The sequence below is a fragment of the Petromyzon marinus genome, chromosome 6, assembly GCF_048934315.1.
Source record: "Petromyzon marinus isolate PM22_M1 ecotype Great Lakes invasive population chromosome 6, UKy_Petmar_22M1.pri1.0, whole genome shotgun sequence".
In the NCBI taxonomy this organism is placed as follows: Eukaryota; Metazoa; Chordata; class Hyperoartia; order Petromyzontiformes; family Petromyzontidae; genus Petromyzon; species Petromyzon marinus.
Window position 1 is genome coordinate 16,852,274 of NC_133672.1, and position 12,688 is coordinate 16,864,961.

The 12,688-nt window shown below is 51.2% G+C and overlaps 1 protein-coding gene across 1 annotated transcript; it reads left to right on the top strand.

Annotated features, from left to right (window-relative positions):
* Nucleotides 1-263: 263 nt before the first annotated feature.
* RRP15 (ribosomal RNA processing 15 homolog) lies at nucleotides 264-11,236 on the top strand. The gene is made up of 5 exons (XM_032947662.2): nucleotides 264-382; nucleotides 3,517-3,863; nucleotides 4,074-4,171; nucleotides 6,133-6,328; nucleotides 10,830-11,236. The coding sequence occupies exons 1-5, from the start codon at nucleotides 334-336 to the stop codon at nucleotides 10,977-10,979; spliced, it is 840 nt and encodes a 279-aa protein (XP_032803553.1). The 5' UTR covers nucleotides 264-333; the 3' UTR covers nucleotides 10,980-11,236.
* The last annotated feature ends 1,452 nt before the right edge of the window (nucleotides 11,237-12,688 follow it).

Below are 12,688 nucleotides of genomic sequence, written 5' to 3' on the forward strand. Positions count from 1 at the left end.
TAAAACCATACACATGAAAACACAATGCACAATTAATAACACGCAACACAGAATACGCAATGGAGCAATGTGCAATGAATGACAACAACATTCTACCAGGCAGTCTACTGTTTGGCCTCCTTACACCGGGTTTCCAATACTTATGGGGAAGGGGGAAAAAAAACACATTCTCATCGCAATGTAGTTCGTGCACGTTGATTAGGACAAGGATAAGGGGGAAAGCCCAAATAACGACTGAGTATGAAGACCCGGAACCTAAAAACCCGGACCGCGTTTCCCCCTCAATGCGTTTCCCGTCTCTCCCCGCGCACCGTACCCCTCATTTCCGGAAACATGGCCGTCTCCACGAGCACGAGGAGCGGAGTTGGGAACGATCCACGAGGTGAGGGAGAGGGAGGGTGAGGAGACGAGGTGAGGGAGAGGGAGGGTGAGGAGACGGTGAGGGAGAGAGGGTTAGGTGAGGGAGAAGAGACGAGGTGAGGGAGAGGAGACGAGGTGAGGAGACGAGGTGAGGGTGAGGAGACGAGGTGAGGAAGAGGAGACGAGGTGAGGGTGAGGAGACGAGGTGAGGGAGAGGAGACGAGGTGAGGGTGAGGAGACGAGGTGAGGGTGAGGAGACGAGGTGAGGGAGAGGAGACGAGGTGAGGGTGAGGAGACGAGGTGAGGGAGAGGAGACGAGGTGAGGTGAGGAGACGAGGTGAGGGAGAGGAGACGAGGTGAGGGAGAGAGGGTTAGATGAGGGAGAGGAGACGAGGTGAGGGAGAGGAGACGAGGTGAGGGAGAGGAGACGAGGTGAGGGAGAGGAGACGAGGTGAGGGAGAGGAGACGAGGTGAGGGAGAGGAGACGAGGTGAGGGAGAGGAGACGAGGTGAGGGAGAGGAGACGAGGTGAGGGAGAGGGAGGGAGAGGAGACGAGGTGAGGGAGAGGAGACGAGGTGAGGGAGAGGAGACGAGGTGAGGGAGAGGAGACGAGGTGAGGGAGAGGAGACGAGGTGAGGGAGAGGGAGGGAGAGGAGACGAGGTGAGGGAGAGGAGACGAGGTGAGGGAGAGGAGACGAGGTGAGGGAGAGGAGACGAGGTGAGGGAGAGGAGACGAGGTGAGGGAGAGGAGACGAGGTGAGGGAGAGGAGACGAGGTGAGGGAGAGGAGACGAGGTGAGGGAGAGGGAGGGAGAGGAGACGAGGTGAGGGAGAGGAGACGAGGTGAGGGAGAGGAGACGAGGTGAGGGTGAGGAGACGAGGTGAGGGAGAGGGAGGGTGAGGAGACGAGGTGAGGAAGAGGGAGGGTGAGGAGACGAGGTGAGGGAGAGGGAGGGTGAGGAGACGAGGTGAGGGAGAGGAGACGAGGTGAGAGAGGAGACGAGGTGAAGGAGAGGAGACGAGGTGAGGGAGAGAGGGTTAGGTGGGGGAGACGAGGTGAGGGAGAGGAGGTGAGGGAGAGGAGACGAGGTGAGGGAGAGGAGACGAGGTGAGGGAGAGGAGACGAGGTGAGGGAGAGGGAGGGTGAGGAGACGAGGTGAGGGAGAGGAGACGAGGTGAGGGAGAGGAGACGAGGTGAGGGAGAGGAGACGAGGTGAGGGAGAGGAGACGAGGTGAGGGAGAGGAGACGAGGTGAGGAAGAGGAGACGAGGTGAGGGAGAGGAGACGAGGTGAGGGTGAGGAGACGAGGTGAGGGAGAGAGGGTTAGGTGGGGGAGACGAGGTGAGGGTGAGGAGACGAGGTGAGGAGACGAGGTGAGGGAGAGGAGACGAGGTGAGGGAGAGAGGGTAAGGTGAGGGAGAGGAGACGAGGTGAGGGTGAGGAGACGAGGTGAGGGAGAGGAGACGAGGTGAGGGAGAGGAGACGAGGTGAGGGAGAGGAGACGAGGTGAGGGTGAGGAGACGAGGTGAGGGAGAGGAGACGAGGTGAGGGAGAGGAGACGAGGTGAGGGAGAGGAGACGAGGTGAGGGAGAGGAGACGAGGTGAGGGAGAGGAGACGAGGTGAGGAAGAGGAGACGAGGTGAGGGTGAGGAGACGAGGTGAGGGAGAGGAGACGAGGTGAGGGTGAGGAGACGAGGTGAGGGAGAGGAGACGAGGTGAGGTGAGGGTGAGGAGACGAGGTGAGGGAGACGAGGTGAGGGAGAGGAGACGAGGTGAGGGAGAGAGGGTTAGATGAGGGAGAGGAGACGAGGTGAGGGAGAGGAGACGAGGTGAGGGAGAGGAGACGAGGTGAGGGAGAGGAGACGAGGTGAGGGAGAGGAGACGAGGTGAGGGAGAGGAGACGAGGTGAGGGAGAGTGAGGAGACGAGGTGAGGGAGAGTGAGGAGACGAGGTGAGGGAGAGGGAGGGTGAGGAGACGAGGTGAGGGAGAGGGAGGGTGAGGAGACGAGGTGAGGGAGAGGAGACGAGGTGAAGGAGAGGAGACGAGGTGAGAGAGGAGACGAGGTGAAGGAGAGGAGACGAGGTGAGGGAGAGAGGGTTAGGTGGGGGAGACGAGGTGAGGGAGAGGAGGTGAGGGAGAGGAGACGAGGTGAGGGAGAGGGAGGGTGAGGAGACGAGGTGAGGGAGAGGAGACGAGGTGAGGGAGAGGAGACGAGGTGAGGGAGAGGAGGTGAGGGAGAGGAGACGAGGTGAGGGAGAGAGGGTTAGGTGGGGGAGACGAGGTGAGGGAGAGGAGACGAGGTGAGGGAGAGAGGGTAAGGTGAGGGAGAGGAGACGAGGTGAGGGTGAAGAGACGAGGTGAGGGAGAGGAGACGAGGTGAGGAAGAGGAGACGAGGTGAGGGAGAGGAGACGAGGTGAGGGAGAGGAGACGAGGTGAGGGAGAGGAGACGAGGTGAGGGATAGAGGGTGAGGTGGAGAAGACGAGGTGAGGGAGAGGAAACGAAGCGAGGGAGGGGAGACGAGGTGAGGGAGAGGGTAAGATGAGGGAGAGGAGACGAGGCGAGGGAGAGGAGACGAGGTGAGGGATAGAGGGTGAGGTGGGGGAGAGAGGGAGAGGAGACGAGGTGAGGGAGAGGAGACGAGGTGAGGGAGGGAGAGGAGATGGGGTAGAGTGAGAGTAGACGAGGTGAGGGATGGAGAGTAGACAATATGGAGGAAGGAGAGGGGACGAGATGTGTGGGATTGAGAGAATGTGAGGTGTGGGTAGAAAAAAATTGAGGGGATGAATGCCGATGTGCTGAAAAGAGGTGGGGGAGGGGTAAAGAGGGAGAGGGTCGGGTGATCGAAGAGGTGAGAAGACGCGAGGTGAGCGTTGGGGAAAGCGAAACATCTTAATCGGGATGTTCCGCGCTCGACACGTAGCTGAGTTGGGGGTCTCTGTTGCTTCTCACTCCCGTTAAGGGGACCGGGGGCGTGATGAGGCGATCGAGCCTCGTCCTCCTCCCCTAGACACGGACAACGCGGACGGCGCACCACGGGCGCTCTTCGCGTTGCCGTGTGGTTGTTCGTCCAATGGGTGGCGCCATTCATCAACGATTGCAGCAGCAGCAGCAGCAGCGCGCGATTCAAGTGTTTACGTTTGTCTTGTGAATGCAGAGCCCAAGCCGTGCAGCCCTGACCACCAGGAAGAGGATAATGAGGAGCTGGACCAGGAGGAGCAAATCGAGGAGAAGGTGGACCAGGATAATGTGGACCAAGAGGATGCAGCCTCGGACGCTCGGAGCGACGCCGAGGATGGTGGAGATGCAGACGCAAGTGATAATGAAGATGAGAGCAACGATTTGGAAACAACAGATGATGGCCCCTCTGGCTGGGCTGATGCCATGGCCAAGATCCTGAACAAGAAAATTCCTCAAAGTAAACCAGCTATTCTCTTGAAAAGTAAAGCCATTGAAAAAGCAACGGAAGAGGAAAATGAGCAGAGAGAAAAGCTGAAAAAACAGGTAACGGGTTTTTTTTTTTATCTTTTTAACCGACATTGGAATGAATTGGTTACATTTGCCCTTTGTTTTTGCCCAGACAAATCCAAGACGTTAGCTTTCTATAAATGTCGCAGGTGACATTCCATCGATACAAAAAAAAAAATTCTAAGCTGGTGAAAACTCATTAACGTAAAATTAAACGGCAGTGGTCATTTTTTACGTCTTTTGCAGATTGAAAAGCAGCAGCAATGGGAGGAGATGTGCCGAATGAAGCCTGACCCCACAAAGGATCGCGATCGAGAGCGGAATCTACAGAGAGTGGCCACAAGGTGTGCAGACGCATCGGCAGCCTCTTACTCGGGAGATAACTCCGGGCAAACACAGCCAATCAAGTCACTCCCGCAGGCTTTGTTACTCCCGCAAAGCCGTTTTCTTTGAGAGGCCTAAGTTTATCTGCTGTTGAACTGTGAGTGAAGTCGTTACTGTCATTTTGTTATGCAGAAACAAAATGACAAGTACGTCCCCAGGTTAATTTGGATTTGCCTCGGAAGTGCAAAGGAAGCTTTGTATGTTAAAATGAGCATATTTCAAGTTCATAAATGTGTTTTTGTTCTGAAGCATGCTTTTCGCAATTAAGGAGTGATTTAATAACATATGTGGTGTGAAGTTCGGTTGTGGTTAACCTGTTCTTATATAGAGGTCAGATTGTACTCATTGACTTAGGGCCCTTTGTATACATGCGTGGCATATAATACTGTATTCATAAAGTATATAGTAATCAGTTGTGCAACTCAAGGAGGTTGGAGACAAACACAGCATTTGTTAAATGTGAGCAACAGAATTCCTGCAAGTACTTGTATGTGAAGCTGATGTGGGATATGTACTGTATGTTATAGATAATGGCTAATAAGATACATTTCAGTGACTTGGCATCCACTCTTGTGGCAGGGATTTGTTTGGGGTCTTTTGCTTACAAAACACTATTCTGACCCTTGTGACCTCCTCCACTGTGCCTCACGACGAGGAGAAACGAATCACCCCCCCCCCCCCCCTTAGCTAGCCATTATTGCTTTGGAAACTGGTGCACGATTGGCTGTGATGCTGTGCAGTGGGTGGAACGATGATATGGTGATCGGCTGGATTGGAGTAGAAGCAGCTGTACAAACATAACAGCCTTCGATGGTTTAATGGCTCACTTTTCTTGGGCATTCAAGTTCACATGAAATATTGGGTCAGAAACCTGAAAAGGTTTTCCAAATGTATGCAGAAACTCTCTGACCAGCGCACGATATGGTCCTGTTTTGCATGGAATGCCATGCTAGCCACCCCACCAAGTAGCCACGGTGAGCCCCGGTCTTCCAGGCACGCAGTCATCATGTGCTCACCCGACAAGGCCAAGTGGTCCCGACAGGCTCCTCGAGGCGTAACATTAATCTTTTGAAAGCAGTGCCTATTTGGTTGTATATCCCATCAATATAAAAGAGCAGGGTGTAATAGGTGTGTTAGTTTTGGTTGTTAAATGGGGCCACATTGCAGTTTCAGATGTTATGGACAGTACATTTTTACAATCTGTTACGTAACAATGAGATGGAAAAAAATGGAAAAATGTCGGGATTTCTTGAAGCTGGTTTTGGTATGTTTCAAGTAAATAAAATACTTTTAGTGGAAAATGTAGCACACGTGGGGGTGGGCACAGCTTTGGGGCCTGCTGCCCACCACAGGCACAGGTTTCCTCAGTTTTTTTTTAAACGTTTAACCAAAGTGACTTTTCATGAAACTCTTATTGAATACTGTACTTTGCTTGAGGTATCATTACTGCAATGCAGCTTCAGATATTTCTGTAATGGTATATACTGTTGTCGTTAGTTCATGAATTAATACAGCATTTTTTAAAAGTATGCAAGAAAGATTAATAATGTATAACTGCACTGATATTAGGCGTGCAAACATTTTTCCACAATTTATCTTAGCAATGCTCTGGTTCCCATCAACCCCTCCGCATCTCGAAGGTGTCCTGCTTTTCTTTGAGAACGCCATCAGCATTCGGACGCGGGACCTTCCCCGAAGTGAAATGAATGCGATTGATGTCTGAAATGTTGCGCCGACCACAGTATCCGTAGCTGAGCTCTTGGATGCATCATCATCATCATCACTCTGAACAAAATGCTTGAGATGTGTCACTGTGAAAAGCTGGGAATCTTTCAATCTTTTTTTCCAGCGCGGATAATAATAATAATAACAGCGGCGACGTGATAACGATGACGCACTTGTTTGTCCCGTGCTGCATCAGGGGCGTGGTGACACTCTTCAATGCTGTGCGAAAACATCAAAAGGGAATGGAGAAAAAGGTGAAAGAAGCTGGCGGTCTTGAGCGCAAGAGAGCCAAGGTGCTCTCCTCGGTCACCAAGAAGGACTTCATCAGCATGCTGCGGGGCGAGGAGGACGCGACACTTACACGCTCTGGCCCCGGCCGCACAGCCCCACAGGTAAGGGCCCTGATCTCCATGAGCATGGGGCACCCAGAGGCAGCCTTTGCTCCCACCTCCACCTCCCGCTCCTTCCATCGGCCTGGCCAACATACGCAAAGGCAAGGAAAGCAGCCCCGTAGACTAAATAATGCAAGTTAAAAATGTACTCTAGTTGCGCTGGTGCTCTATATGGAATATTTGTGGTTGTTTAAAAAAAAAAAAGGGAACAAAATATGAGACGCTCGGAATTAAACGCTGGCCACCAGTGTCGGAGAAGAAAGGTTCATTCGCTCCCTGGAGGCACCAGGCGCGCTGTCATGTGTTCAGATGATGGGGTGTCCCGTGTTTGGTGTATTTAGTTTGGTGTACACCAGGACCGTTGGTGACAAGGTTGGGTGGCTGAATGAAATGATGTTCTACTGTTCATGAGAATCGGGCTCCGTTTGGGGGAGTCTGGTTTGAGTTTTCTGTCAATACCCCACTCCTCCTACCCATGCTTAGTGATTCAGAGGCGGTGTCTTTTGTTGCGGAGGAGAGAACATATCATGTAACGGGTTTCAAGACAAAACATATACATCATCTGCGGTGTGACACTATAAACCAAATGGTATTTATTAGAGACACATAAAGGAATAATATAAACCGTAAGGAGGCAGTGACAACATGTCACTGTATGCTTGAGTAACACTTTCGTGATTAAAACACAACTTACAACTATGCGGTGGGACTGGGCTTGTGCAGCGCCCAGGAGTGCTCACACTGCTGGGCCACACGCTGCCCTGTGAGTGAGCGCAGCTGTGGGGGGGGGGGGCTTTGAGAGACGGTGAAGGTGTTGTGTTTAGTCGCTGTAGCTGCCACGTGCCGCTGGGTACGGTGAGCAAGCTGCGACTTTTACACTTGCAGCGAAATACAGAAATCTTTGGGACTTGGGCAATTTTTTATGAATGCTTGAGCTGTGCTTGCTTGCAAGCAGATTAAAACATTAACATAAGTACATTCATCTGCTGCAGCCAAACATAGCCCATGGCCAGCCTGGAATTTGCACTATTCAACCTCAGCTCTGGGAACTGGGAGTTGGTTAAATATAGTAACCGAACCATTCAGGACAATAAATCCTGCCCTTTTCTAATGATAACGAGACCAAAACAAAAAAAAATGTCTTACGCTCGGGGTGTGTTAAAAGGGAAATGATCAAATACGAAATCAACGCCTGAGATTAACACTGCAAACATACTGTCACCACTGTGGTCAACGTAGGAAGTGGAGGTTTGTCTTCAGTGGTTTACCCTTTTAATGGCAATCATTCTTTAAGTCGCATGTCACAACAAAGTCAAGTAGAGTTACATTACACGGTTTCCTCCCGAGTGGGCTGCTGTTAAAGAACCTCTTGAAAACCAGGATGGGGCTCACTGCACAGTCACCCTGGGTGAGCCCGTCTCTGTCTGATGCTCAAGCCGTGTTTGATTTGACGGTCCGCCGGCGCTTTCATCGGAGGCAACCGCAGGGCTGTGGAGCTTGACATAGGCTGTAATCATGTCCGTGATGAAGAGGGCTGCGGGGGACAGCGTAGGTGGCTGGCTTCTGATTTATGGTTGTAGAGGTTGGCTCTTATAGACAACCCCACCCAGGGGCCTCCCCCAGCCTGCTCCTTCCATTGAGTGCTGGCGCCGGAAGGGAAGCTGCCCCGCACCTCACCCAGCGAGCTCTCGCTCTCGTCACCCATCGTGCTTCTTAGCGTTCCTTGCATTTCGAGTGTATTTGGCTTCCAAGGAGGCACGGTGCAGGCAACTCGAGGGTGCGCGGCTCTTGATGGTGACCAGCAGCTGCGAGGCTGGCTGCCTTTGGCCTCAGCTGCAGTGCCCACACTAGACATGAAGCCACGGACTTTGCTTAACGAGAGCCAATAAAAACATTTCACGACTGATTTTATTTCAGCATAAAGTAATGCAGCGTGTCCGGAAATGGGGTAAAAACCACCTCTTCCACCCGTCTCCGAGAAGCCTACGTCACGGCTTGACATTCTCTCCTCGTGCAAGTCGGCAAATTTTTAAATCTTGAGTTGAGGACGGAGGTGACCGTGCAAGGGGGTGAGGTTGGTCGCCTACGAACGGTGCTGCGACTCGCACATGGGACCACATTTGTCACTGAGGTTGCCGAGCAACACTTATGAGGTATCTGCCGGCTTATTCTGGCTGTTTAGGCTCCGCCTGGGTCGAAAGTCCCCCTGGGTGGGTGGGTGGATGCATGCATCCAGCCGACGATTCATTCCAGAAATAGTTTGGAATTATTAGAACCCAAATTTGGTTACATTTCTTTAATGTAATAAATTATAATATTTTTTCAAAAGCGTTCCTGGGTTAAGACACTTTTCAGGCAGACCATGCATTGGGACCTTTTGGTGAAATTTTAAGGAGTGTTTTACAAAGAGATTACCAGAGTTCCTGGATAGAATCCACACGAGCAAAGATGATATTCACAGATCTCCACAGACTGGTTCACTATCCCACCTGCTGTACTGCCATCTATTGCCCACCTTGCAGTCTAGTGGGTTTAACAAATCAATACAATCCATGAACCTTTGCCTCCATAGAAATTGGATTACTAGAATATCTCACGATGTCCGGTAATAGGAATAATGCTATATGGTAAATGTATTTGCTAAATCGAATTTTGCTATATTTCTGCAGTCTAATAGAAAATGAAACACTGACAGAACTGATGTTAACATAAACCAAACATGTTGGCTGTTGCGCTAACAATCAATTACTATTTGTGTGTGAAAAATGAGGAGAGCAAAGTTTCAATAGGCTGTGAGAGCATGCTGTGTTTACACTCAGAAGGGGGTGAGCAGACACGCATGTATGTCTTTATTATTCTCCACAAGAGATCAGCAGAATGAAAGAGAAACAAAATAGTTGGAAAGATTTGAGTTTTGCTTTCTTTACACAGAGGGGTTTTTGAGCCGAGCAGCCCCGGCCCCGTTTCCCTGGAGGAGCTGGGCTGGCATCTCGGTGGGCTGTGATCAAATATTTGTGCAAACGGAGTTTGAAAGGCTCGCCTGTGCCGTGGCTGGGTCGCAGATGGGAGTGATTACCGGCTGGAGGACTGCCAAGAGCTGTGCACCCCCTCCCGGGCTTGCACCGCCCACACAAGCCTGCCCTCCTCACACACATACACAAGACTTGCCTCTCCGCGCACACACCCACGCAGGAGGCTGCCCTCTCGATAACACACACAGGAAGCTTCCCTTCCCAAACACCTACACAAAGGAGGCTGCCCTTTACACACATGCAGCTGCCCTGTGTACACACATGGGGCTGCCCCGATCACCCTGAGCTTCCAATCGGTGGCGAGCGTATTTCATGGGGTGGTGGGAGTCAGAAAGTCCCTTTAAAAGCGATGGTGCGGAGGCTGCATTAGCAGTCAGCACTTCCGAATGGTGGGCAAATTTTTAGTGGCAAAAGTTTTCTCCCTTTACTCTTGTATGTGCTCACTACTGAGACTGAGCTTCTGTAGCTCTAATATTCAATGGAATGATATCTTCAGACTAAACCATACAAGTCACCACACTGGCATTTACAGTCTTAACATGAAACGGGTAGTCCTCAGGTATTTTAATTTAACTGGAAAATATTGGTGGAGCCGCCCACGTGCTTTTGCAGACAGGGATGAGCCAGACCGTTGGGCACACCACCCCCGCAGTTGCAGCACTGACTAAACGCGCCAGCCGGCCGACCGGCGGGCAGGCGGCAGCTGCAGCCGGAAAAGCTGTGGGCCGGTGTTTGCCCTGGGCGAGCAGAGCATGGGCCCCGTCGCACAGGCGACATTCCCCCGTGCACAATGCGGCTGCTGTGCCCTGCCCTGCCTATGGACCCGACCTCGCCGTCACTTAATTGAGCAAATGTGTTCCCTTCGCCAGCGGGATTGGTTCGCGGCTGCTGTGGTTGCTGGTGCTGTGGCCGTTGCGGTTGCTGCTGTCAAATCAATATTGGTTTTATCTGGGCTGGTGACGAGGCAGCGGTGTGCGATGAAATTCAACGCATCCACGTTAGGAAGGGCGGCACCAAACTATTCATTTTCTCTTTAGGCAAAGAAAACATTAAAAAAAAAACGAGGAGAGGTTTATACTGCGATTAGGAGCGCTTATTTCGCAGGCACCGTTCAATGCAGCAGACACATTCGTACGTTTAAGCAAGCTGCACAAAATTGTCAGAACTGCAATCTGTGGAGCAATAAAAATGTCCAAGCAATGTTTTCACTTTTTTGGTTAAAACTTCCGTTAAGTTTTATGGGCGTAGGAGGGGGTTTCATTTTTGTGACATCATAAAATTGAACGCGGGTGAGCATTCACATCTGATATTGTAGCTTTCTTCAGGTGGACATGGACATGTTAGGTACCTTGCCTGCATTTCCACTGCTGTGTTCTTGTTGGTCTGAAAGACAGCAAATTCCCCAACAGAGGCACACGGTTTAAAGTGGGGACTAAGTGCTTGTGTGTGTGCTTGTGTGGCATAATCAGGCGGGTGAGCAGAGCGGGCCATCGTGGAACATCCTGCGAGAAGACTTCATGATGGGAGCCAAAATGAAAGACTGGGACAAGGAGAGCGTCAGCTCGGCGAGTGGAGGAGACGGGGAACCGATGGACGAGCTTGACAGTGACTCGGACTAGTGTGCACGGGGCCACGCTCGCGGACCCCAACCCACGCTAGCGCTCAAATCCCAACACCAGCCGCGCATCCACATCTGCTGACATCGTACGGCACTGCGAGATCTGCAATTCCTGCATCTACTTCATACCTACGCAACAGTGTCTAACGGTCATGTTTTGAAATACTGACGGTCGACGTTTCGCATTTCATTTGGTTTTACCATGTTTCCCAGTTCTGTGTATATAAACAAAAAATAAACATTTTTGAGACATTTTCATTGCGAAAAACGTTTACAGTGTTTGCATCGCTAGGTGTGAAGCGCAGCGATGTACTCGTGTGTGTGTGTATGTAACCTGGCTAGTGGCGTGACTTCCTGCAAGTGCAGTCGCCACCAGTGTGTTTAGTGGTCGCACATTGAGCCTACAGACATAAGCCACTCCACCCAACCGCCAGCTATTAGTCATCATGCTCGCACTGTCTGCCTAAACACCTATGACAATGGGGATGGGTGTGTAGGGTCATCCTAACGGAAATAACAGGGCCCTCCCATGCAGTGGCGCCTAACCCTGGCCTCCAGGAATCGGCTGTGCGAGTGGCTGAACCTTAATAAAGAGACCACCTTCAAAAGTCATGGCAGAGCCTTGGCTCATGCCTTCCAAGACCAGCTGTGCGTTATGTTCAGAGCACGTGGTACTGTGGTGTAAACCTCACTGGGTAATGGTGGGAGTGAGGTGAAGGTTGTTGAAGTTGCTCTCGCAGTGATTTTGTTTGCATTGGTTGTGCATGTGGCAACCCCCTGCCCCTTTAAGCGAGATCATCAGTATCAAAGTAATGCCAAATCCGAGGATGTCACATCTCGCCAACGATTTCTACTGCCAGATCCTCCCGCGAATGCACAATAGACACGTGGCCTCCAAGCCCCTAAGCTAATTGAAGCGTAATACTACCTGCAAATAGGATCTCAATTTAAACTCTAAAAATATTGAGTCAATTAGCTTATAGTAGGGAAAGCATAATTGAGTGTTGAGACTTCAGGGGAATCCTGTATCGGGCTTTTTTTTCTTTATATTTAGCATATGGTACCCAGAGATATGCCCCACATGAGCCAACAATAAAAAAAACGTTCATCGAAGGAGATTTACGAACCCACAAGCTCGCCTGTCATCGCCTTGGCCTTAGCCCCATGGGTTTGGGGAAGTTTCACAAACATGTATGTGATCCACCAGTGTTTTCCTTTCAAAGCGGTAGATCACAGGTGTGCACCATTCCACTGCTTTACATTTTGAGTAAGACGACGGGCCGGTCGCCTTATTAAGAAAATAGACTTATTTTTTTCAACTAAGTAATAAAGTGCTCGAATTTGAAGTTGATCCCTCGTCACGTAGAGTTAATGAGCATGTGTCTCACCTCCTCCAATGACATTTGACACGGATCAATCCTCCAAGAGAGACTTGCAACGGTGAAAACAACACTAGAACACTTTGTTTATCTCGCGCTGTTTGAGCGCCATAAACACACACCAATTGCGACAGACAGCAAGTGAGAGGTATGTGTTATCAACCCCTTGCTCCACCTCGGGACCCCCTCTCTCCACCGCGACACCCCCCCGGGTCGTGGTCTCCCGCCCCCGCATCACAGCTCCACGTGGAGGAGGGGGCGATGGTGGTGGAGGAGGAGGAGGAGGCAGCAGGGGGGCGTGGGGCTGTGCTCGCTATAAATCCCTGCTGCA